We start from the raw sequence: 23593 nt of genomic DNA on the forward strand, positions 1-23593 counted from the left end.
CATCCCTGGAAACACTCAAGGTCAGGTTGGATGGGGCTCTGAGAAACCCGATGTAGCTGGAGATGTCCCTGCTCATTGCAGGGGGGTTGGACTAGACAACCTTTAAAGGTTCCTTCCAACCCAAACTATTCTGATTCTATATGCAATTAAAGTTTGGGTACATTATAGCCAACTAACTAAGAACTGTTTTATAACTTAAAGACATGGGGAACTTTATTTGATGCTGCACTTATTTTGTCTGCTTATTTCGTGTGCAGTTATTGGTGTGTGCATTGTGTGTGTCTACGTGCACGTGCCTGCAAATCTATAACTTAAATGTTTCTTAATTACAAACTGCCAACAGAATTCAGAATTGTTTCCAAATGCTTCTCTATTAAAGGATCGTGCAATAAGATCTAAAAGGAGGATTGCAATTAAGGTGTAAATTTTCAGTGATCCAGATGGTAGTACAGGGCTTATGAAACCTGACAGATACTTCACCGTCATTTGTGGCGTTGAGGGTCTCCCTTTGAATGACAAAATGTCTGTGCTCTTTGCCTATGTCACACACAGCCACAAAATACACAGATCATAGAATCATAGAATCGTCTAGGTTGGAAGAGACCCTTGGGATCACCGAGTCCAACCATCTACCCTACTCTACAAAGTTCTCCCCTACACCATATCCCCCAACACCACATCTAAACGTCTCTTAAACACATCCGATGGATGTCTATAGGATGCTACCTATTTTCCAAATACATTAAGACGGATTCTTTTTAGACATATTTAAACAGAGGTTTCCAGAATCCAAATGTTCTCATCTTCATTTTAACACCAGGAGCTTTGCTATTGCAGCACACAGGCAGGCATAATTAACGAACCATGTGTAACCAGAACCACATGGGATCTTCATTAATGGTAGGAAACACTGGCGTGCACTATATGATTTGCACGGATCTGTAAAGTACATATTTTCCTGTGGACTGTAAAGACATCCTGAGTCAGCACAACCACCGCACCAGCCATGGAAAGCTGCTGCCAACCTAAGCATTCAAAAATGGTGAGTCAGGCCCCCAAAATAATGGGACTAGCTTAAAAATAAACAGATTTACAAAACAGTAAATAGAAGGTTCTTTCTATTTTTCTTCTAGGCTTAAGATTTTCAATATTTGCATTTTGCAACTCTTCTGCCATGAGGCTGAGTGGATTATAATTTACTCTTTTGCAATATTCAATGCTGAGACTTCCAGGTATTCCTGACTTGGAAAGGAAATGGCAGCTACCACTGGACATGACAAGGACTTTAGATGATCCCTGATGCAATACCTTGCTTGTTCTGAGTGCCTAAAACAAGTCCTCTTTAAGGATGTGACAATGAGGGCAGAGTAACGGGGATGTGCGTTATCTTTGCCGGCCATTTCAATACTGTGTTTGAAATAGTTATGCAATTTCTAAGTTTCATATAGTTTTAAAATAACAGCAATGTTCTCGTAGGCTGTTTTACCACTAATTGCTCTGGAGTATTTTCAGTCTTAGCTTCTATAAAATCTTCTGTAAAATCAGAATGGGGCTCTGTCAGCCCAGTACCCTGGAATATGGTATGTGTACGCAGACACTGCACAATGATGGCAGCTGCTAAGTAAACATTAGGAGAATCTGAGATTTGTATCAACAGGATGTTTACATTTTAAAGAGTTTCTAAGAAAATAATAAAGATTTCCTGCAGTTGACTCCATTGGCACTTGTTTTACGACAGTTCGCAGAAGTATAAATTACAGAGAGATTTCTTTTATGCCTCTTCTGTAGCTGTCATAGGTGAACACTGAAAAAAATCCAAAAAATTAAAAAATATTAACTGAGTCTCCTCACTCTCTCTGGAATTTGGTATATGTTGTAACAACTTTTGGATCTTATGACATGGGCAGGCAGCACTGCAGCTGATGGCAAAGAGGGAAGGACTGATCTCTGTGGATATAAACTGGCGGCGCTTGTGGAACGGCGAGCAAGACTGTACCAGTGTCCTCACTTCAATCCTTCTCTCCAATCCATTCACTTTTACCAGTGTTACTCCCACATGCATCTCCTGGATGAGACAGCAGCTTCTCTCCGGGCGACATCTCCCAACAGTAACTGTGGATAGTTGCACTTGCTTTTGGATGAAAACTAGTTAAAAAGGCATCAGCCCGGAATTAATTTTAGTTTCAATCAAGGTTTATAGAAAATGACTTAGCTTCTCTGGAATTATGAAAGCGTCTCCACCTTATCCTGCCAAAAGAATAGCATAAACGACATGGGAACAAACTGGTTTGGTACGTGCTTTTTTTTTTTTTGGACTCGCTTCAGTTGTATTTTGGCTTTACTAATCAGCTTCTGGGAAGAATTCATAGAGCTGGCGTTGCCCTACAAAGCCCGAAATGCTTCGGGATCTGGTTCTCCGAGACACCATCTCTCTCCCCTTGTGATCCTGCCGTGGTTGAGATCAGCCAGTTTGATGGCAAGGTCTTTGGAACTTGCTTCTCAGCTTGTTTTACCAGAACTGGGATTTCTCAACTTTCCAAGGGCAGTACGAAGCCAAACTTTTTCTGCTGGACCGTTTTGAGAAGAGATAGTTGACAATCTGGGGTACGCGATGCTATTTTTGAATACTAACCTGTAGGGGTTGTAGTAAGGGTGGAATGGGTAGTTCAAGTATTTGTGGTGATTTTATTTAACATAAGGAACGTGGCGAGTTTGTTAAACCAACGCAAATAATAAACAAAACTAGCTTCCCTGCCTGGAAAGGGAGTGGAGAAACATTTTGGTCTTGGAGAAATTAAGATGCAAACCCCGAGACACAGCCAGACATAGTAGCTACTTTGCATGTGATTCACTCCTCTCCCCGGTGTCAGGTACGGTGTTCCACCAAACAGGCAGGGTGCAGGCTCCCTGGTTTCATGCCTTTGTCAGTGTTAACTGGAAATCTGGTAAACTGAGGAAGGGGAAAGGGCTTCTCTTTAACTTTGCTGCAGTTTATTAGCCACACTACTGCCGGCTCTGCACGTAGACCCAAGAGATCATGCGAGGCCACTTCCATTTCCACTTTCTCCCAGATAAGGAAGGGTCAAACTCAATGCAAAATAAAAATGGGCTTTTAAAAAGGATGCACAGGATTTATCAACAAACCAGGGTGATTAACTTATTTATACTATCTATGTTACTTTTAAAGACTTGAAAGCATTCTGAGGGTACATATTTAGATGTGTCAGGAACATGAATATTTCAGAAGTCAAGTCTGTATAAACACCAAAATAAAAACAAACAGACCTGAAACCGCTATTTAAGCAATACTATTACTGGGCCAGATTCTCCCAACCATATTTGCTGCAAACAGTATTTCCCTCTGAATATCTGCCTGACACTCTCTACATTCAGTGGGACTTTATCTAAGGTGAATCAGTCAGATCTCTCTTGGAACAGCAGCATCAGCATCTGGCTGTAAATGGCAATTCTGTTCACTGCCGTGCCATGAGCTCTGTGGCAGAGGGAGGGACAGTAAGCGATTAAGAGGTAGTAAAGGGTGGGCAGCAACTTCATAAGTACACTTCAGAAGGCTGGGGAAATACTGCTGTCTTTGCTCCTTGTGTGTAGCACATACCTCACACCCGTCTCCAAAATCCTGGAAATTCATGTCATCGCTTCTTTATTAGAATACCACACAGCACGAACAACGGTAACAGGAGCTCAGTTACAGAAAAAGTGAAATATCACAGATAAGTATACTGTGGTACACTGAACTTTCTGAATGCTCACTGGGATCCTTTTCCACCCAGGAGAGAAACTGCTGATCCCTGATTCGGCATTTTGGGTGCTTCAAAGGGTCCTGGTAGTTAAATGACACAGGCACCAAATTCCCCAAGCACATGTGTAACTTCCCCAACTTCAACTCTGCACCTCCAGGGAGCGCAGGCCAAAAAGGATGTGAGACCAGCCAAAAAAGAGGTGTTCTTGGCTCAAGAGACCACTTTGCACCTATTCAGAAAGAGCGTTTGGAAGGTTTTTCACAAATGTAGACAAGCAACTCACTCAGGCTGCGGGCAGGCAGAGTATTTGTAGTATTGTTTTAACTACTTATCTTCAGATCATGCTCCTCTCACTGGGAATAATTACTAAACCCCTGTGGATGTCGAACAAAACACTGGGCAACAAAACACTGGGCAAACCAGCCTCTTCAGGGGTCAAAATAGTTCTTGGTTGCTCCGTTTCAAAAATTTTCTCTAGCAAAGATATTTTTTTGAAAAAAAAACCTAGCACTTTTCTCTTTAAAGGAAATACTACATTTTTGCAATTTTTACTCTGAATCTCTGCATATTACTGTTTAGTTGATACTGTTGGAAAATACATTTTCTGTGGCATTACTAGTGTGATATAAACTTGTATTACTTTAAATTCTAAATACACCGTTGAAATAAGCAGGAAGTAGTAAACACATACTTCATTCATTTAACTTTTTGAAAATTAATTTCTCCCCCACCTAACCATCTATGTATGGGTGGTTATAAGCCACCCGCAATACAGACTTCCTCAATCTGAGTGAAAATAGGTTCATGTGTCCAAAAACTTCCAGTTTATACTTTTCCCCATTTGATTAAAAATAATTCTTCTCAGACGAGATTTTTTTTCATCTTTGTATCTCTACTTCAGATGTTTCCTGTCCTTTTCCTTCCACAATCAATGTATCTGCTACACCAGACCACTGGCAAAATTAAGCTCAAAGAGCATATAAACCTTTTTTGTTTTAACGTGGTAACCAAAAGAATCATGATTTTCAGCTGCTGGAGGAGATGATTTATGGTCTTAAGAAATTATCAACCACGACAGAAAGTTCAGTGCCAAACTGATTCAAGACTTCCTGAAGTCTGTGGGAGCTCTTCTATTGATTATATGGGCTTTGAAGCAGATCCTACACTTGAAAATAGGACTACTGTGTATTACACATGGAGTAATGAACAAAGTATATCTCAATAAATATAAAAGGAGTGATTTTTTTTTTAAACAGAATTTCCTCTGTAAGCATCCTAGTTTTACCATTTAATGCAGTATCTTCTTGCTTGCAGCAGGTTTATAAGCTTACTTGAAAGAAAAAGAATCAATAAGGCTACATCTCAAAATAAAGCAATGAATGTGGCATGATGCAGACTTAAAAAGTTAAGAGCTTCTATATGGAAATATCATTGTCCACCCCAGGCATGTTAGTGAATGCCCAACATAACCATTTTCCCTTTCCTTTTTTAATCTTTATTCTATTTGTTAAAGCTCTGCAATGCTCAATGCTGACCCATCTTTTAAGAATACGGAATTACACCCACTTCCCTTTGTGCAACAATTACAATAAACTTCCTCTAGCGCAGTAGTATCTGTGCCTCCAGTTTCTGTGAGGAAAGGGAGTTGGTGTTATTGCAGTGAAAGAACACAGCTCAGCTGGCTTACACACCATCAGCTAATGATAATTAACCATCAAAGCTGAGCACATCTTAGAGCGGTATGCCCTACCTTATTTGTCTGGATTTTGTGATTTATCCCAACTCCCTGTGTCATTGCAAAAAGAAGCCTACATTCATGTACTGCTTGATCCAGACTAAAAGCTTTAGAGCCAATATTTTAAATGCTTTATCGTTTATTACTTTGTTAGAAGACAGGTCTCCATCCTGCCCACACAGTTCCACTGCTATTTCATGTGCACAACTTCTGTCTTTAGAACACTGTAAGTGAAATATCTCACTTAATTATCCAAACAATATTCCAGCTCCCATTCTTTCAACATAAATCTGTGCAATTAGCATTGTTATGACTAAGAATCTGGGGTCTGGAGATAAAATTTCTCCTAGTCCCTAACTAGTAATAATTACAGTTAAACCTGGGCATGGAAAGATTGGAATAATTTAGTGTCTCTTCTTCTTTCTTCTTCAGATCACAGAATGCAAATAAGGTCCAGAAATAACTTTTCTGTTCCACAGCAGCTGGCAAAGCCAGGTGTTAAGGTTGGCTTTTAGCATATGATCACAGCGACTACTAAACAGTATAAATTTTTTGAAGTGACAGCTTGCCAGTTCTATAGCAACTTGGACTATAGTTCCTGTTTTTATAAACTTCCAACCTTTATAAGTTAAGCCCATTTTTATTGTCAATACACTTCAAATTTAACATAATGCCAACTCAAAATTTTTTCATTAATTCTTATATTCCCAGAAATTACTAGAAGATGAAAAAGAGAAGCATTAAATTCATTTTTAGACCTGCTTTTTCTTCAGTTTCCCAACTGCTTATGAGTTCGCTTCAGCTTTTTGTTTTCTTGAGTATGTTTGCCACTTTGAAAGTATGAGGACATAGAAGAATCAATAAAAGAAAGTCAACACAGGTTTAAAAAAAGCTCCTGCCTGCCAAGGCCATGCGTAGATTGACAGAGTCAACAAAAGCACAGATGAAGCAGACTAGGACACCTGCAAACTCTTACTGTTGGCTCTGGGCCTTCATTCAGTACAAAAAATAAGTATTTTTGTAATATGAAGCATCTGAAGTCACTGGAGCTGCAGCCGATTGTCACCACTATCATTCTCATTCAACGAAGATTTTATGCTTAACTTCAAGCACGTGTGCTTGTGATTAAAATTTCCAAAAACACCTGAAGTCCTGCTCCTGCACACTCTCCACTTCTGTACCCTGACTAACACGGTAACCTGTAATCTTACCCCCAGTTTCAGGGCACCAACAGCCCTCACCAGCCCCGCCTGGGACCCCGACCCACCCTCCTTGCCCATGGGCCCAGGGTCTCCATCTCTGTCCTTTGCCTTTAGTCTCTGTCTCTCTGACTACACTGTAGGAGTGTGTCTCCAGCCCGGTCCCTTTCCCTGTGTCACAGACTGAGACTGGACCCACATTGTACATAGCCTGTCGCCTGGATGGGTTCCACCTTGCAGTTTGCCTTCTGTCACATCACAGAATCACAGGATGATATGGGGTTGGAAGGGACCTTGGGAGATCATCTAGTCCAACCCCCCTGCCAAAGCAGGGTCACCCAGAGAAGGCTGGATAGGAACACATCTAGACGGATTTTTAGTATTTCCAAAGAAGGAAACTCCACAAACTCTCTGGGCAGCCTGTTCCAGTGCTCTGTCACACTCAAAGTAAAGAAGTTTTTCCTCATGTTCAGACAGAATTTCCTGTGTTCCACCTTGTGCCTGTTGCCCCTTGTCCTGTCACCAGGCACCACTGAAAAGAGTCTGGCCCCATCCTCTTGACACCCACCCTTTAGATATTTATAAGAATTGATGAGATCCCCTTTCAGTCTTTTCTTCTCCAGGATAAATAGACCCAGGTCTCTCAGCCTTTCCTCATAAAGAAGGTGTCTTTGGTCACGTCTCCTGGATGGACTTTGGACCCATGTTATAGCCTTGTCTCTAGTCGTGTCTCTGGCCCTGTCTCCTTTTGCTCCTGACTGGATTCTCTGGAGGGATGCTGGACCTGGTTCATTGCTTTGCCTTGTCTGGGACTGTTGATGGACCCTGTTACCTTGCTCCACTCGGGTGCTGTGGGGCTGGACCCTGCATGGTGAGGATGCTGCCTGTGCCAGGGTCACCCTCGGCTCACGGCTCCCTTTCCCTCAGGCAGCAGGCAGACCCTTTGGCTCCCTGATCTTGGAGAGGTGATTAGGTCAGTAAAATCAACCATTTTCCTTGAATTAATTGGGCTTTGGAACAACCCATAGGTAGTTTTGTTTAAGACAATGAGAATAGTTGCAGTCTGTAAGATCAGCCCTTCAGTTTCTTCACTGAGATTCCCTCTGAGGCGCGGGAAAACTCTGAACGCTCTGCGTAAAAACGTGAATAACCAGGCGTGCCTAGTGCAGTGCAGTGTTCCTCGTTCACGTGTGCTATTTCAACTCCTTTAAAAAAACTAGTAGTGAAACATCTGAACATACCTTTCAAAGTGCAGAGAAGGCAAATGGGATAAGTAAAAACTAAAACCATTTTCAGCCAAAAGAAGAAAGACTGATTTATGAAGTGAACTTTGTACCATATCTATTTACAAGGCACAAAGTAATCTTACAGAGATCTAGGACATCTGTCCTAGAAAATTCCATTCTCCAAGGAAAATCTCTGCCAGTGCCAAATGCTGGAATCATTCTTCCAGCAAAAAGACGGGGATGATACAAAAAAATGGAGGGAAGGAGGGGACACAGTAGAATAATATGTTACACTGATTATCTACTCACACAGAGGCTCCACCAATAGTAGTTTATTAAATGTGACAGTTTTCTGGCTCGTAAGCCATCTGGACTTGCCTGACCATGGCCACACTATTAATTTCTCTCAGCCTCCAAAACAGGGTGACCACATCAAAACTCCAATTAGGAACAGTCCCTGGCCTGTGTCAGCCCCTGAACTGTGCCTGGGAATTGACTGGGATACTGCTATCGGTCAAGATCAAAACTGTACCAGGATCTCTTTCAACAATAAATACGTACAGACAAGAAAGTTCAGTGCAGGAAAAAGGTCCACAAAACTACTTTATTTACTTGTATAGCAGTAGCTCCAGTCTCTGAGGAATGCACTTTCGGTATCTTTCTCTTACACTACAGCTGAATGGCTGAAACTGTGGAGCAATACTAATTTTGCTGACTCCTCTCTATTATGTTTTGATGCATGGAAAAATCAAGTCTGCAGAATCCCATGATATAAACTGACACCCCACAACACAGACGGTACCTGTTCTGCTTCACCTGTCCAGCAGCAAAGTCAGAGGATTTGGTCAAACAGCCTGCACTCATGTCCTGGCTGGCTATGTGCCTGTCTGATCACAACCCAGGTAACTACTGGTCTCACTGGGAACCACATGTCAGGCTTAGTCAGAACACACACAGCTTCTCTTCCACCAAGGACAACATACCAGATGGGATACTACATCTGGCAGTGGCGAATGCTACATCTACAAAAGTGTGGATCAATGGCACTCTAATGGTTGGTGACCCCTTTAATGGCTTCTCCAAAGTCAACGGAATGACACTAACATAAAATCAGAATCAAGCCTGTGGAAATTCTGGTTTTGCACAAATATAACTGGATGTAACGTGGGCTTTTGATGAAAAGTCTGAGGATTAAATAGTTACCTTCTTTAAATTTTGCTTTATGGTTGTACTGTCTCTCTCCACAACCTTCAACATTTCTTGGCTTGCCATATACAGGATGTTGGCTGCAGAAAAAGAAACATGCAATAATGTAAGTACACAGCATGTCTTTTAGAAAAAAACAATACGGGCCCAAGCCTACAAAGAGGTAAGGCACCGAGAGCAGTCATCATCTTGACAGCCCCACTGAAAAGAATCCTGCTGACAGAAAGGGCAAAATTTATCTCGCCTGAATTGTTAAAAAGGCATATTGACTAAATTAAGTCACCCCCCATTAATTACTTCCATAATTAATGGAAAGGGATAGACACCTTCAGAATGTAACTCTACCCATCTATCTTAAAGAATTCTCAATCAGTCCATGGTGATGACTTTCTCTCTACTGACCAGGGAAGGAACTTTGATGACCAGCTTTCACTACATGCTTTTAGAAAGGCAAAGGTAAGCATGATAATCACACTTCTAAGCATGATAATCACCCATGAAGTGTTTGCAAAAGTAAGCTTTTCAATCCAAAGCATACACTAAAAGGCATTATTAATCAATAGATTATTGTATTACTGACATATCAAATGCAAGTCATTCAAATATTCAAAATAAATAATAAAAATAATGGCAAATACAATTATCATTGACAATTACAGTCCTGCATAACATTGATGGTACTTACCTGGACAGGACTGGACACCAAATGTCTAAGCCTTACCTTTCTGGAATGTAAAGTATTAAAAATGGCTCAGTGCGGTTTACTGTGAGTTGGTCTGCAAGATACTGTCTCAGAGACATAAATGATTGAGTCTAACGTTTGGACACCTAATTAAAAGCAGTCTAATTTTATGAGGTGTTGAGTTCTGGCAGGTCCCATGTATGTTAGACAGCAGTGGGAACGAAGCATTTCTGAAAAGTGGTGTGGTTTGCCTGGATGCCTAATTATTCTTAAATTTAAACATTTTGACACGGAAGGATCCCGCTGTGTCCACCTAGCCTGGCTTCTGTTACAACAGAACCTGCAGAACTCGGCAAAAAATTTCAGTGCACAGTCCAAAACCCAGCTTTGCACAAGCACATACCTGTTAAACTCCGAATTTTGCTGCTAGAATAAACCTCATGTATTCAACCGCAGAATCAAGAGTTGCTACATGACCATCAATGTCGCTTTATGTCTGCAGAGAGTGAGAGGTCCTCTAAATGGTGTCCAGACTTACCCAGTTTTAGTAGGGACTATGCATTTGTGACACTGGTGCTGGACTGAAGAAATGTGCAGATATCACTATCCAAAAAATTAGCACTTCTTTTACCCTTTTTTTTTCTGCCCAGTCAGCTTACTGTGCCAATAACATGGCCAAGCCTCTACTGTCCTCATAATCTGAAGCCTCTGTGCTGGTTGGATTACAGAGACATTCATAACGTATACATGGGAATGAAGGGGAATATTCTTCTTCTTTCTTACCAGTTTGCAAAACTAATGGAAGAGCCTGAATGGCTAAAATACCTTAACGCATTTCAATTTCTGGGTCCTAGAATGACTGAAAGTATTCCAGAATACTAAATCCTCTCCTGAAAACCAGGAGAAAATGGAAAGACTCTGTCAACCTTTTAAATCTGAACCAATTAAGTTTTGTGCACAAATAGTTAATGACAGTGTTGGATCTGATACTGCTCTGAGACAGGAGTAATACATTCTCACAACGTGTGATAGGAGAGGAAATGGCAATCACATAGGTCTTTGGTGGTGACCAAAACATGGAATTGGCTGAATTCCAGCAGTTCTCTGAGGAAACAGAACGCCACCAGAGAGATGAGTGATGGCTCCAGAGATCAAATGTTAAAAGACAAAGCCAGTGCTCTCAAGTGAAAAAAAAAAAAATAAAAATCCTAGAAAGTAGTATCTACTTCTGAGCCATCCGAAGAAGATGCAATTCAGTTCTATGCCTGCAGAGCTCTGTCTTTTTCAATCAAACACTGAACGTGGCTAGTGCAAGTTCTTCCTTTCCTAGACAAGACGAAAGGGTTGCAGATGTGACACTATATATAGACAATCCAGAATATTTGCTGGTCCCATCCTATTCTCCTCTGTGCAGTTTTGTGTCTAGCAACCCAGTCATCTAATCCTGTGCTGCAGCTGGCAAACGTCTGTCTATCTACAGCATTGTTAAGATCATGCCCTGACATTGGTCTTCATTTCCTCAATTCAGCTCCAAACACTGATGCATTATACACTTTTGTTTTTAGAAGGACACATACCTTAGAATACACCTTCAAAAATTATCTAGGAAAACCTTAAAGAAGAGGTATGAAAGACAATGAGGAATTCCATAAGTATTTAATTTCAGATTGATTCCTGTTTCTAATGTGACAAAATGACTTTAATGCTCAAAATTCCTACCTATAAATGAAGCTAGCTGTCTGTCAAAAGCACTGCTCCATGTCAGAAGGAAAGGCAGAACATGGAGAGCAGCCCTTGCTACCCTCAGTGCTGGTCCTTCAGGTGACGGATGTGGCTTACTATGGATTTACAATATTTCACAAAGCACTAAGTGCAAGAGCCTGGATTTGGCAGAGTACCTGTGGCAACACCACTGGTACCCAACCCATTATATGAGGACTTCAGTATGCCAGGCCTTCTATTTTCCACTCCAGAACAAGGTTCCTGTTAGTAGGACACTTTGGATAGCCTACCTGCAGTCAGAACTTTTGCCATTACCTTGCAGCACCAGCAGTGGATGAAAATACTGGTGGCCATCCATGCAGAACCTAACACATACCACCAGTTCATCCAACGTTACTGGGATTCTGTAGGCAGCTCCCCACCTCCAGTTCAGTCATACAGCAAGAGCGGGAACAGTAAGTACTCCCCTGCTCCCCTTCTCCCCTCTTACTGGTTTCTCTGTCCTACCTCTCATTCTTGATGGGTTCTGCTCGTATTTCTGAGCTGCTTGTGTGTTTTTTTGCAGTAAAAAATAAGACACGAAATGGAATTCACAGACTTAGTGAACATAAAGAGAACATAAGTTCTTTAGTCATAAAGATCCTAAAAGTAAAACTGTAAGACAGCAAAGGCAGTAAGGACAGTACTTTAAAAGGAACTGTCTCTGAAGGCTTGTGTGTCGTGTAAGAAAGGGAACCAGGAAGGCAGGATTAAGCTAAACCGGATGAATGGCAAGGTTCAAGAGTCTATTTCAACCAAACAGAAATTCTTCAAATTTTGGAAACGTGATCCTAGGGAAGCCAATAAACAGGAACTTAAACTTCAGCAGGCGTTAAGTAAGAGGAAATTGCAAAGTGCAAAAGTAGGTTTCCAAGAACAAACATTAAAAGATTTAAAAATAAACAATAAAATATTCCTTAAGTATATCAGAAACAAGAGGCCTACAACAGAATTTGTACAGGCTAAGGGAGTGGCTAAAGAAGATAATTACACTGTTTGGAAGCTAAATGATTTTCCTTTTTTTTTGCATGCAACTTTCTTGTTCAGAACATTCAGGAGGTTTCTGCTCTCTATAAACTTTTTCTGGCAGTAACAACGATTTCTCTTTGAGTAGTGAGGTATTGAGAAGCAGCAACAGTTGAGAATACAGAACATATTAGGGCCAGAAGGTACATTTAAGAGTTTTGAAGAATCTTAAATACAGAATTGCTGAGCTGATAAAAATCCTGCTACATAAGAATCTCCCTGTCCAGTGGTTTGGGGAGTAGAAAATACCATCTAATTGCTACTGATTTTACAGAGGAAAATAGCATTTTACTGATCTATAATTTCTTGAGCATTTCAATAAACACAACCAGATGACAAAAACTACTGGTCTTCTAAAAGCTCTCTTCTACATTTCACACAATAAACTTTGGTTGAAACCAAACAGCTGTAAAATGAAAGGTTGTAATGTGTTGAGAAATTGTCTGGAAGCAAATAAATAATATTAGGATTAGGTTGGATTAGATTAGATTAGATTAGATTAGATAGTTTTCATCGCAGCAAGGAACAAGGTCTAGATTTATCACAATACATTTGAGTAAGCAGTGATTATCACTGAACACACCTGGTGATTTGACCATTTTTGGGGTGGGTTAAGTCACCTCTCAAGATGACTCTCTTTTCAGTGATAAGGCCTTTAGACCTGTAGCATCCCAGACTGAATTAAGTGCCTATGCTGAAGTGAGATGAATCCTGGCCCAAGATTATAGCCCAGCTTCATATTAAAGTCATGGGTAACTTATTCCTTAATGGTCTTGTCAATGGATAAATAGGTTTATTGTTAACATTTGTAAAGGACACAACAATAATCAGTTTGTGAGGACCAGGCAGTGAGAAATGTGAGAGAGACCTAAAGAGGAGAGAGGAAAAAAATCAACGTACTAGCAAATGAGATTCAACTGAAGACACGGTAAGCAACATACATGTGGAAAAAATCCAAAATATTCTTCTTCCTTGCAGGCTTTTAAATCAATGCAAGGAATGGAATCAGAAACCCAGAGACCCCTAAGATGACTGTTGTTCACTGTGCACATTTACTCAAAATTCCAGTAAAATCATAATTATGTTTCGTATATAATAGGAGGATGATGATAGAGAATTCTGCAATGTCATTCTATAAATCACATAACACAACCACACCTGAAGAACTGTGTATACTGACAGTCACAGCCTCTGCGGGACACTGCAAAACAGAATGATGCTGAAAACAGTCAAAGAAGTACATTTAATGTTAATGTTACTTCATCATGCACTATTTTTCCCCCTCTTACAGCATAATACATTAAAATGCAAAACAATAAAAGGAAGTACTTTTTTAATGTCATATGCAATTAACTATGAACCTTGCTGCCACAGGAAACTGATAAGCATACGTATTTGCCGCATTCACATCTAAGCCTATTGCCCTGAGCTCCTCTAATTGTAAATACAGTTAATGCAATTAATCTTAGGCTAAATACCTACAAAGGCTGGATAACTTATACGTCCAACAATCTCTCCTTTCAGGTACTGTTCTCTAGGTCTGCTGTCATTCTTGCTTGGTTTCCTCTGGATACGTCCAGTGGCCCATCTCTCTCTTGAGTTTTACTGACATGTTATTTCAGTTTATGCTGGAGATTGTGTCTCTCTTCAAGAGTTGAGCTGTAGCTCTCTCAGCCCACGTATCTCTTCATATGTACCAAAATCACATCTGTCACTCTACAACAGGACATGTCAACCAACATCAGCTTGTGACCCAGGATATTCCCAGGATTTTTTCCTGCAGAACTGTTGCTTAACCTGTGATTTACCATCCTTATCTTAATTTACACACAGAACAACCTGGCTCTTTAAGAAAGACAGCATTCTTCTCTCCCAGACCCCTAGCCTCTTCTCTTAGCTTGTGAAAGTCATTTTGATCCTGTCCCTCTCCAGCGTATTTGCTGCATGTTCTAGCCCGGTACTATCTGTAAACTCAGTAAACACACACTGTTTTCCATCAGTCACTTCCCTAACAAAACTATTGAATAATAAAGGAATGAAGATAAGACTGTTATAAACCCCTGCTAGCTGCATCTTTTCAGTTTCAAAAATCCTCCTGAATCCTATTTTCCCAACAGTCATACATTTGCCTAATAGTTGTTTCAGGTATGTCATCTTTCCCAAACTTTTTTTATAAGAATATAACAGAAGACACTGTAAAAATATTTATTAAGGTCTAAATATCCTAAATCTGGTGTTTCCCTGTAATCCAAATTACCTTGTAAGATGTTTAATGTCTATGGAAAGCTATATTGAAAGAGATACCATGATAGAGCAGGAACAGTAACCTTCTCTCTGACAAACTGAGGTTCTTCAGAAAAGCTATTTTTCTCAAAAGCTAAGTCACAAGTTCAGGGAGAAATCTCTCTGCTATTTCCTAATGCTATACTCGCTAACCTTGGCATTTTTTGAATATTTAGTTCTTTCCTTTTCAAAAAAAAAGGTTGTTCTGTTTCCTTATTTCATGAATACTGAGCCGCTTTTTCAAAGGGAATAACTCAGAAGAATTCGCTCACTTTTTGTGTAATTAGAAAGCCATCTCAGAAGGCTCCCAGGGACTGTTAGTACGAGCATTTCAGCAGCTCTGAAAATCAGGCTGTGAACTGGGCACAACCAGAAGCTGAGACACGCAAAATGAATGGCCTCTGAAATCTTTCTTTAGGCTACGCAGGGGAAGGTTGTCCTGGGAGATCACCTTGTCAGTTCTTGCTACCTGGTGTTACAGTCTCTGGGAAGACTTCCAACAAGTGCTAATGCTTGCTTTAGTGGAAAATCTCTCAAGATTCCCAGAATCATTACCAAGGGTCCTGGAAAAATATTTGTTGGTTTTGACTGTCATGATTTCAAGCACGATATAAAATGCAACCTATAGCTTACTTCCTAAGTGATGAAGCTGTCTCACTGAAATCTGCAGAATGAGTTTCTGCACAAAATAAGGCACATCTAGGAGCCTGCAGGACCCTGGCTCAAGATTCAGAAGTGGGAAATTCCCAGAATGGAAATGTGGAATGTGAAAGTTGTACTGGAGTTGTGACCTCAGTGTCCATCCTGAAGTTAGGGTGAACATGTAGCTTCAATCTGCATTCACCACTATATCTCACTCCTCATTGAAGAGAGAAATATCTGGGGCTTAGTAAAGACAAAATAAGATTGAAATTAGTATTCTGAAAAATCATTACATGTGAAAGATAAGACCGAATGTGGGATGAAAGGTCAGGAGGCCTGGGATTTTTCTGAACTATCACTGACATCCTCTGAGACCTTGTGCAAATTATAAAATCTGTATGTCTCAGTTTCCTCATTTTAAAAACATGCTTCAGGCTGCTATGACAATGAAGTGGTTTTTCTAGACTGTCTTAAAAATACTTGAAGTGAAAAGCATTGTGCAAACATAATGACTATTAATTAGTTCTTGAAAAATATATTTCTTTAACAATAATGAAATTTACAGAGCCAAATTGATCACGTCCCTTTAGAATTGCCCACTACTACCTTGAACGTTGCATTTTACAGACAGCAGATAACACAATCTTCAAAGCTATCTGATGAAGAATACATGACAAACGGAGTTAAGCAGTAGACTGTAAGTACCCAAAGTCAAGATGTGTCTCTGTGAGAAAAATGGACTTGTTGAACTTCAAATCCTTCTCTAAACTGGCTTAGTGAAGCCAACACGAAAGGCCTGGAGGACAGGATACTGTGCACACATACGCTTCTGCACATCATCTGCTGCCTTTTTGCTTTTAACAGGAATGCTTAAAGTGATAATGTTAACTATCTGAAGGATCAGAATTGTCCTGTAGTTTGAACTAGGTATGTCTTCCATCAGTCCCTAACTGATATTTGGTTCAAAAGAAATAAGCTGAATTATCATAAAATGAAGGTGTATGTGGTGTTTGTATGAGCTTTATGAGCAGTCATGCAGTTGACACAGTTTTGTACTGAAAGCAAGCCAGTTCCACCTGCTTGCTGGAGGACGAACTAAACCTGAGATAAATCATGAAAACATTCAGCGTCTGAAGAACACACAGAGAACAGTTATGATGAGATGTGTACATGAAATGAACACCAAATACATGGGTTCCTTTGGTAACTTGGATATTCGGACCCAGAAATGAGACAGGAGTTCTCATGGACGTGAATGTGAGCACTTCAGAACTCTGCTCAGAGACTCACACAACAACCTGAGAGCACTTTACTTGGCATGGACAGTTTCCAATATCAAGGCTGGAGCTGAATCCTAAATCCTGGCTTGCAGAGATTCGACTCCAGAGGCCATCTCTATCCACTGAGGATACATAAACTGGACTCCTCTCCTGAAAAGACTTTGCAAGAAAGGAATAAAATTTATTCTTTTCTCATCCTTTGCTTGCATGGTAAAAGCCCAGTACCTCTGTGCTCTCGATTCCCATCTAGGAAACAGGTTCCTAAAGATTTGGTCCTGAATCAGCATAGGATTGCTAGGAAAGGCATGTAAAGAAGCTCTTTAGCTTTTCCTGCCAATGTATTTTTGCTTATTCAATTTCTTTATCTGGTTTAACAGTCTAAAGAAAATTTCAGTGTTTTTTTTTCTTCATTTTCATGGTCTAATCCCATTCCTTCAAATCTGTACAGATGCGTGTGTGGGACTGATACCTTATGAGTCAGCCTGGGTCAGTGGGATAATCCAAAGCACAGAAAGTGAAGCATAGAACATGAATCTTTGCAGTATCACGGCCTCTGCAAATATTCCCTCACGTCGGTTTTTCACATACCAACTAAGAAAGGAAAAGCGTTTCTCAGAAAAAAAAGAGAAGATGTGGTTGCAAACCTATAGGAACTGGCCAACGTACCTGGCAAGAGCTGTAGAAACCCAAAGCAACTTTATTACATTCTACTCCATCTCAAGTTGCTGATACTGTAATTCATAACCAGCTCACCAGAGTTTAATAATAAAAAAAATTATTGTTAATTATATAATTGTCATAGCCAACAAGGTCTTAGACCTTAAAAGTGAAATCAATGTTTTAACAGACAAATACTGTGTTTATCATACTTTTAACACATAAATACCTTCTCAAAATATCCTAACTTTTGATATGCAGATCTTTTATACACACAGATTACCTTAAAAGTGGAAGCCCTTCACTTATTCCCAAGTCAGGCTTATGAAATTAACTGCCAACTTAGTTTCTCCCCATGATCCTGCCAATGACCTTTTTCCTGCCCTGGTAGGATCATTCCCTCTCCACGGATTAAAGGTGATTAAGGATCAGTGTCAGTTTAGTCTCATACATTTGCTAAGCAGGGACGACAAACTGTGCCAAAATGTGTTTGATTTATTTGTGGGGGTTTTGTGGTAGAGGAACCCTGATTGGGCTCAAATCAAGGATTCAGCAAATAAAAGAGTGCTTTATATCATTGGTAGCTCTTTAACCCAAGGTGTCACAGCAAGGACTTAATATCCTCCAGCTAAATTATTAGTTTTCACAAACAGTAATGACTGAAATCAATCAAGCTTTTCAGTGCTTAAGGTTATTTAACCACCAATTCAATTAGCCAGTAGTCAGATGAATACCTGTATCTATTGAGCTGAACGTCAAACACATTGATATATCCACAATGCAGTTAAACAAATAACGTATGAAATAGAAGATTTCCCGATTTTGAAGAAACACATGCCTAGCAGCGTTATTATTACTTTCTAAGGATTTTAGAGCTATATTCCAAGCCAGTATGTTGTCAGTTGACTCTACGGATATCAACAGATCTATACTGGAACTTGGAAAGCGATGCTAATTCAGGGAAGAAACATGATTCTAACTCAGGACAGACAAACTTTCTCTTTATACTTGATTCTTGAAGCAATACAGAGATTTCCTGTGCTTGGACTGAAATACGTGTTATTCCTCAAGTCTTTAAACTTCTTGCTTCATGATGGAATATCCAAAGATCATTTGCTTGCTTATTTGCAAGAAAAAGACTAGATTAGGGCTTGATTAATCATAAAATCACACTAGAAACAGAGGGGTGACATTATGTTGTCTGTGCAAATACAAGATGAGCTGGAACTATGTCTGCATGGAAAGAAATCTTTAAAAGAATGACTTATGCATGATGCACATATCCACAAAATATAAAAGAGGGTTAAGTATTTCCGACTTAACCCTGATAAACTGAGATATTTACATGCCCTTGATTAATTTAAAAATCAACTCTGTGTTGTGGTGCCATGACTAGATCTCGTTCTGTGTGGTTCTGCTCTGTAGTCGGTATCTTAATTACGTAAAAACAATATTGTATTCTTTGCTGGGCTACAGAGATGAATTTACTGTGACAGAAAGAATAGACACTTACTGTGACAGAAAGAGATGCCATACTAATGAAACAACATTGACAATAACAAAGAAAAAAACCCCAACAAACCTTTTCAACTTCACTGGCTAATGAATTTCAGGAAATAATCAGAATAGTTCCTTTTCCAACAAAAATGAGTGGTTGTGAAGATAGCCCCAATCTGGACACTTTAATGGATGCACACACACATTCTTTAATAGCTTGTTCATCAGACTAAAATAAACATAATACTACAAAGGGTTACCCGAGCTCACTTCATTTCCCTACTGCTGTTGGCTTCAGATTATGTTGACTCTATCAACAAGATTGTGGCTGTAGGTGTAAATTTATTAAGTCCCACACATCAAAATATTGCTCTATTTTGTAAGTTAGTAGGAGCTATGCTCTGGAATGGGTACAGGGAGAAACATGAAGCCAAATTTTTACTTCAAGGTCCGGACAGCACAATTTCAACAGCATTAACCTTGGAAGAACATACTGTATGATTTTCCAGAGTGGACAAACTCAGAGGAAAAGGAGACCACAGCCCTACCTTCATCACGCTTCCCAAATGCAAATCTGGTGCCACTTCTCTTACCGTATTTTGACCAACCGACCCCCTGAGCAGATGAATACAGAGAGTGGAGAGACTTCTTATGCTGTCTCACTAAGGCCACCGTATACCAAGGTATTGACTTTTTTCATCAAGAAATGAATAAACTTTCTTTAGCTAGAACTGGAAGAGTTTGGAAGAGACCAGTGATCCTCTCGTGACTGTAGTGCAGGCGGTGGGTATTCTCTGTACTTCTATAGGGCATTCTGAGACCCTGCAGCACTGTGAATTTTTATCACCCCTCCTGGCCTGCCTTGATTCTGTTCCCCACCTACAGAGCACCTATGCCTTAGATCCTTTATTTTTTTTTTATGATTTTATTAGCGCCATTTTTCCAGGTTGAATGTCATTTAGTTAATTCACGTATTTTTCAGTCAAATAACACTTTCCAGCTGGTCCCTGTCCTCCCCTGTGTTTGAGGCATTTAATAAAAGACAGCTCATTAGGATTAAAAAACATAAATATGAAGTGTAACCAGGCCCAAGAGAGATCCCTTTAGCTCTTCAAAAATATTTTTCAACTCAAGGAATATTAAGAGGTAGAACTATCAGAACTTGTAAAAGGAAATCCGTTTTACACCTCATATGATACAGCACACAGGATACAGCCTGTTACAGTAAGAACCTCCCAGGGCCATGAAATTAGCATATTTTTTTTCCTTCAGGCTCACAATTTCTTGATATCTGTCATGGGTTTCACCTGATTAAATGTGGATATCTAAAGCTTAATTTTTCTTCCTTCGCAGTCAGTGGAAAGAACACAGTTCATCTCATCCTAAAGTGGTCACCTAGATGGATTAGATAAGTGTTACCTGTATCTCTCCACTGACTATGACAGGATTTTAAAGGGATTAGTGGATGAACAGACCTCTACGTTGTAGATGTTAAAAATTTCTGTCCTACCACAAATGTTACCCTTTTGTGAATATACTTTGTGAATATATATTTGTGAATATATATTCTTTGTATCAAACTGCCATATATTCTCTGCCAATTGCTTTCTCTACTTTTTATACATACATATATGTAAAAGGCAATGCACTATGAGAATTAGCTGAACAGTCTATATGTTGACGGGTTCCTTCCTCTATAGGCATCAAGCACACCACATACTGCACTTTGGATGGCTTGGAAGTTTCTCAGAAAAAGTCTCCTGAATCCATCTGCCATGGGTTGGTGAACGTAATATTCAACAGGGCTCCCTGTCTTTAACATCTGGATGTAAAGACGAATTCATCCATCGTCCTCCTTTCTCTCTGACCTTCTTTCCTCAGCAAGTTATGTCCCTTCATATTGATATTCTAGTTCTGTCGTTTATCTCACCTATGTCTGTTAAGCCAATTAACTAACAGTTTTGGTAACTTATAAAGTCTTGCAACACTATTTTCCGTACTTTTAAAATTTACATTACTTCACCTGCACATCATCTAGCTCATCTGCCGTCTTCCGGCCAGTATTCCTTTGATCTCTCATTAATTTGTCTACCATAATTTTAGATCCTTTATGAGCACACTTTTGCTCATAACGATATAGAAGGTTTCTTTAGCTTTCCCCTCAAACTCACCATCAAGCTTTCTTTACTAGATGTTTCAACCTTAATCCCCTTTTCATGGCTAAGGAAGGCAAAGCTCCCATGACACTGGTCTGACTGAAAGTGCCTCAACCCCTGTACACCCGTGTATACTTGCAAATATGCTTTGGAGGAAATACAGTGGTTTTAGTACCATGTCTTATAGCCTGTGAAAAACAAGCAACCTCATTACACTGTCATTAGCCTCTCGCTCTCTACGGTTTCCATACATCTTTCTTTTCCACGTTGACACTGCAGTTTCCCAGAACAGTTCTGACACAGATCGCATCTGCTATTTCACCATTTGCCATTTAATTACTATTATTGCTATTTTTCAGACTCTTGTTTGTGTTGGCTAAGGGCCACAACAGAGACCGGGGGACACATTTTGTCAGGTACGCGCAGGACTGCACACAGAAAAGCCTGAAATGATGCCGCCTTCTGTCACACAAGGTACTCTCACAGATTCTCTACAAATTCTTAAGTCTGCTTCTCCCAAGAGGTTCACTGACGCCTCCCCTAGTAAGTCTGCCTGGCAGCAGGACAATTTCACAATAATCTGGTATTATGAAATGCTTGAGAAATATTTTAAAATATGCAAAACTTTGGAAGGTTTTAATTCCCATTCCTGGCCTCTGTACAGGTAAACTGGAGAATACACAAGTAAATTTAGAATTTCAATTAATAATAACAATAATTATTATTTATAATAATAATTAAATTAAATATAATCTATAATAATTATTACTAAAATTAATATTAATATAAATTCAATAAATTGATAATTGATAACTGATAATTCACTACAATCCCTGATAAAGAGTCCCTCCCCATCTCTCCTGTAGGTCCCCTTTAGGTACTGGAAGGCCATTAGAAGGTCTCCCTGGAGCCTTCTCTTCTCCAGGCTGAAAAACCCCAGCTCTCTCAACCTATCTTCATAGGAGAGGTGCTCCAGCTGTCTGATCATCTTCATGGCCCTCTGCTGGACTCATTCCAACAAGTCCATGTCCTTCTTGCGCTGAGGACTCCCGAGCTGGACACAATTCTCCAGGTGGGGTCTCACGAGAGCGGAATAGAGGGGCAGAATCACCTCCCTCGACCTGCTGGTCACAATTCTTTTGATGCAGCCCAGGATGTAGTTGGCTTTCTGGGCTGCCAATGCACATTGCTGACTCATGTTGAGCTTCTCATCCACCAACACACCCAAAACGTGCAACAGAGCTCATCTGTACTTTGACATACTGTAATAACACTCCTTCAAAAGTCCTCTAAACTCTGAAGCAAAGTTGCTTAAATTGCTAAGTGATTAATCAATTCTAGGTTGGATTTCCATGCTAAATCGAAATGCACTGCAAAAAGTAGATTGAACTTTTGGAAATACGTTTTCCTCAGGGAATGTACTACTATCTGGTCACATTTTCTTCCCAGGTTAAGTTGCCCGTCTTATTGTAAGGTTCTTCAGAGGAGAGCAACACTATTTTCCTTTCCAGTTTATCCTTTGCTCTTGAGGAAGCAATCTCTGTCATTCCTCAGAAAGAGTCAGAAAACAGTGGTAAGAACTAATAATACCAAACAGCAGTGTAATTTCCTATGGGGAAAACATATTTTCTACCGGCAATTATTGCCAACAGCAATCTTGGAAATACCGTATAACTTATTGTTTAAACCATCAAACAGAAGGAACTGCTTAGGATCAAGGATGACTAATGCAGGAACATGTGCCTCCACACATGCACACACACATTAGCTGAAATGTTGACGTTTACAGGTTTACAAGATGTAAACGTTGATTTTGGGTTCCACTTAAGTTTACACTTGAATTTAGAATGAAAACATACCAGTTAATATATAACCACGATCGACATAAATAGGCAGAAAAGGCTGCAATTGTTATGACGGACTTCTCCACTCTGCTTGGTATTGAAGTTGCAGGAAGATCAGAACCATACAAGAAAATCAGTCAGCTGTGCTTGAGAAAGCATAGCAGAGGCTGAAGGCAAAAATAAAAGTTTATTTGACAATTATACCCAGGTGCTTTACAAATAATAGATGCTTTGTTGATGAGTGAGAAAAACACTCATTTACTTTGTGTGATGAAGCATGTGCAGGTGAAGTGGGGTGTGTGATGGAAACTGAAATGTCTATGGACTTAATCCTGCCTTAAGTTACTTTGGAACAAGTCTCACCATCTTCAAATGGCAGAACTATCCCTTAGCTGGAGAAATTCACCTCTAGTTTAAGCTCCCACACACCCTTGCATATGTTTGTTGTGATGACATTTCTGCTAGGGCCCAGATTTTTGCTCATGGGAAGTGTCTGCTCTCTTAGGCCACAGAAAGGTCTGGTGTAGGTGGTGCTCAGTGGCAAGGATGGACAGCGTCTGCAGCAATTTAGCATCTCCACACCATGGTTCCTGCCTGAGCTCTACTGGGAATTAATATGCTGTTCTAGACAAGGTTTT

The 23593-nt window shown here is 39.9% G+C and overlaps 1 protein-coding gene across 2 annotated transcripts in view; it reads right to left on the reverse strand.

Moving 5' to 3' along the window:
• Positions 1-23593, reverse strand: part of LDAH (lipid droplet associated hydrolase) — a 118410-nt gene that overhangs the window by 6959 nt on the left and 87858 nt on the right. For both annotated transcript variants that reach the window (XM_074153540.1, XM_074153541.1), the window contains one exon: positions 9125-9207. In XM_074153540.1, the coding sequence (XP_074009641.1) occupies positions 9125-9207 (83 nt within the window). The remainder of the gene's footprint in view (positions 1-9124; positions 9208-23593) is intronic.

This window comes from Numenius arquata, chromosome 9 (genome assembly GCF_964106895.1).
Source record: "Numenius arquata chromosome 9, bNumArq3.hap1.1, whole genome shotgun sequence".
NCBI classification, from domain to species: domain Eukaryota; kingdom Metazoa; phylum Chordata; class Aves; order Charadriiformes; family Scolopacidae; genus Numenius; species Numenius arquata.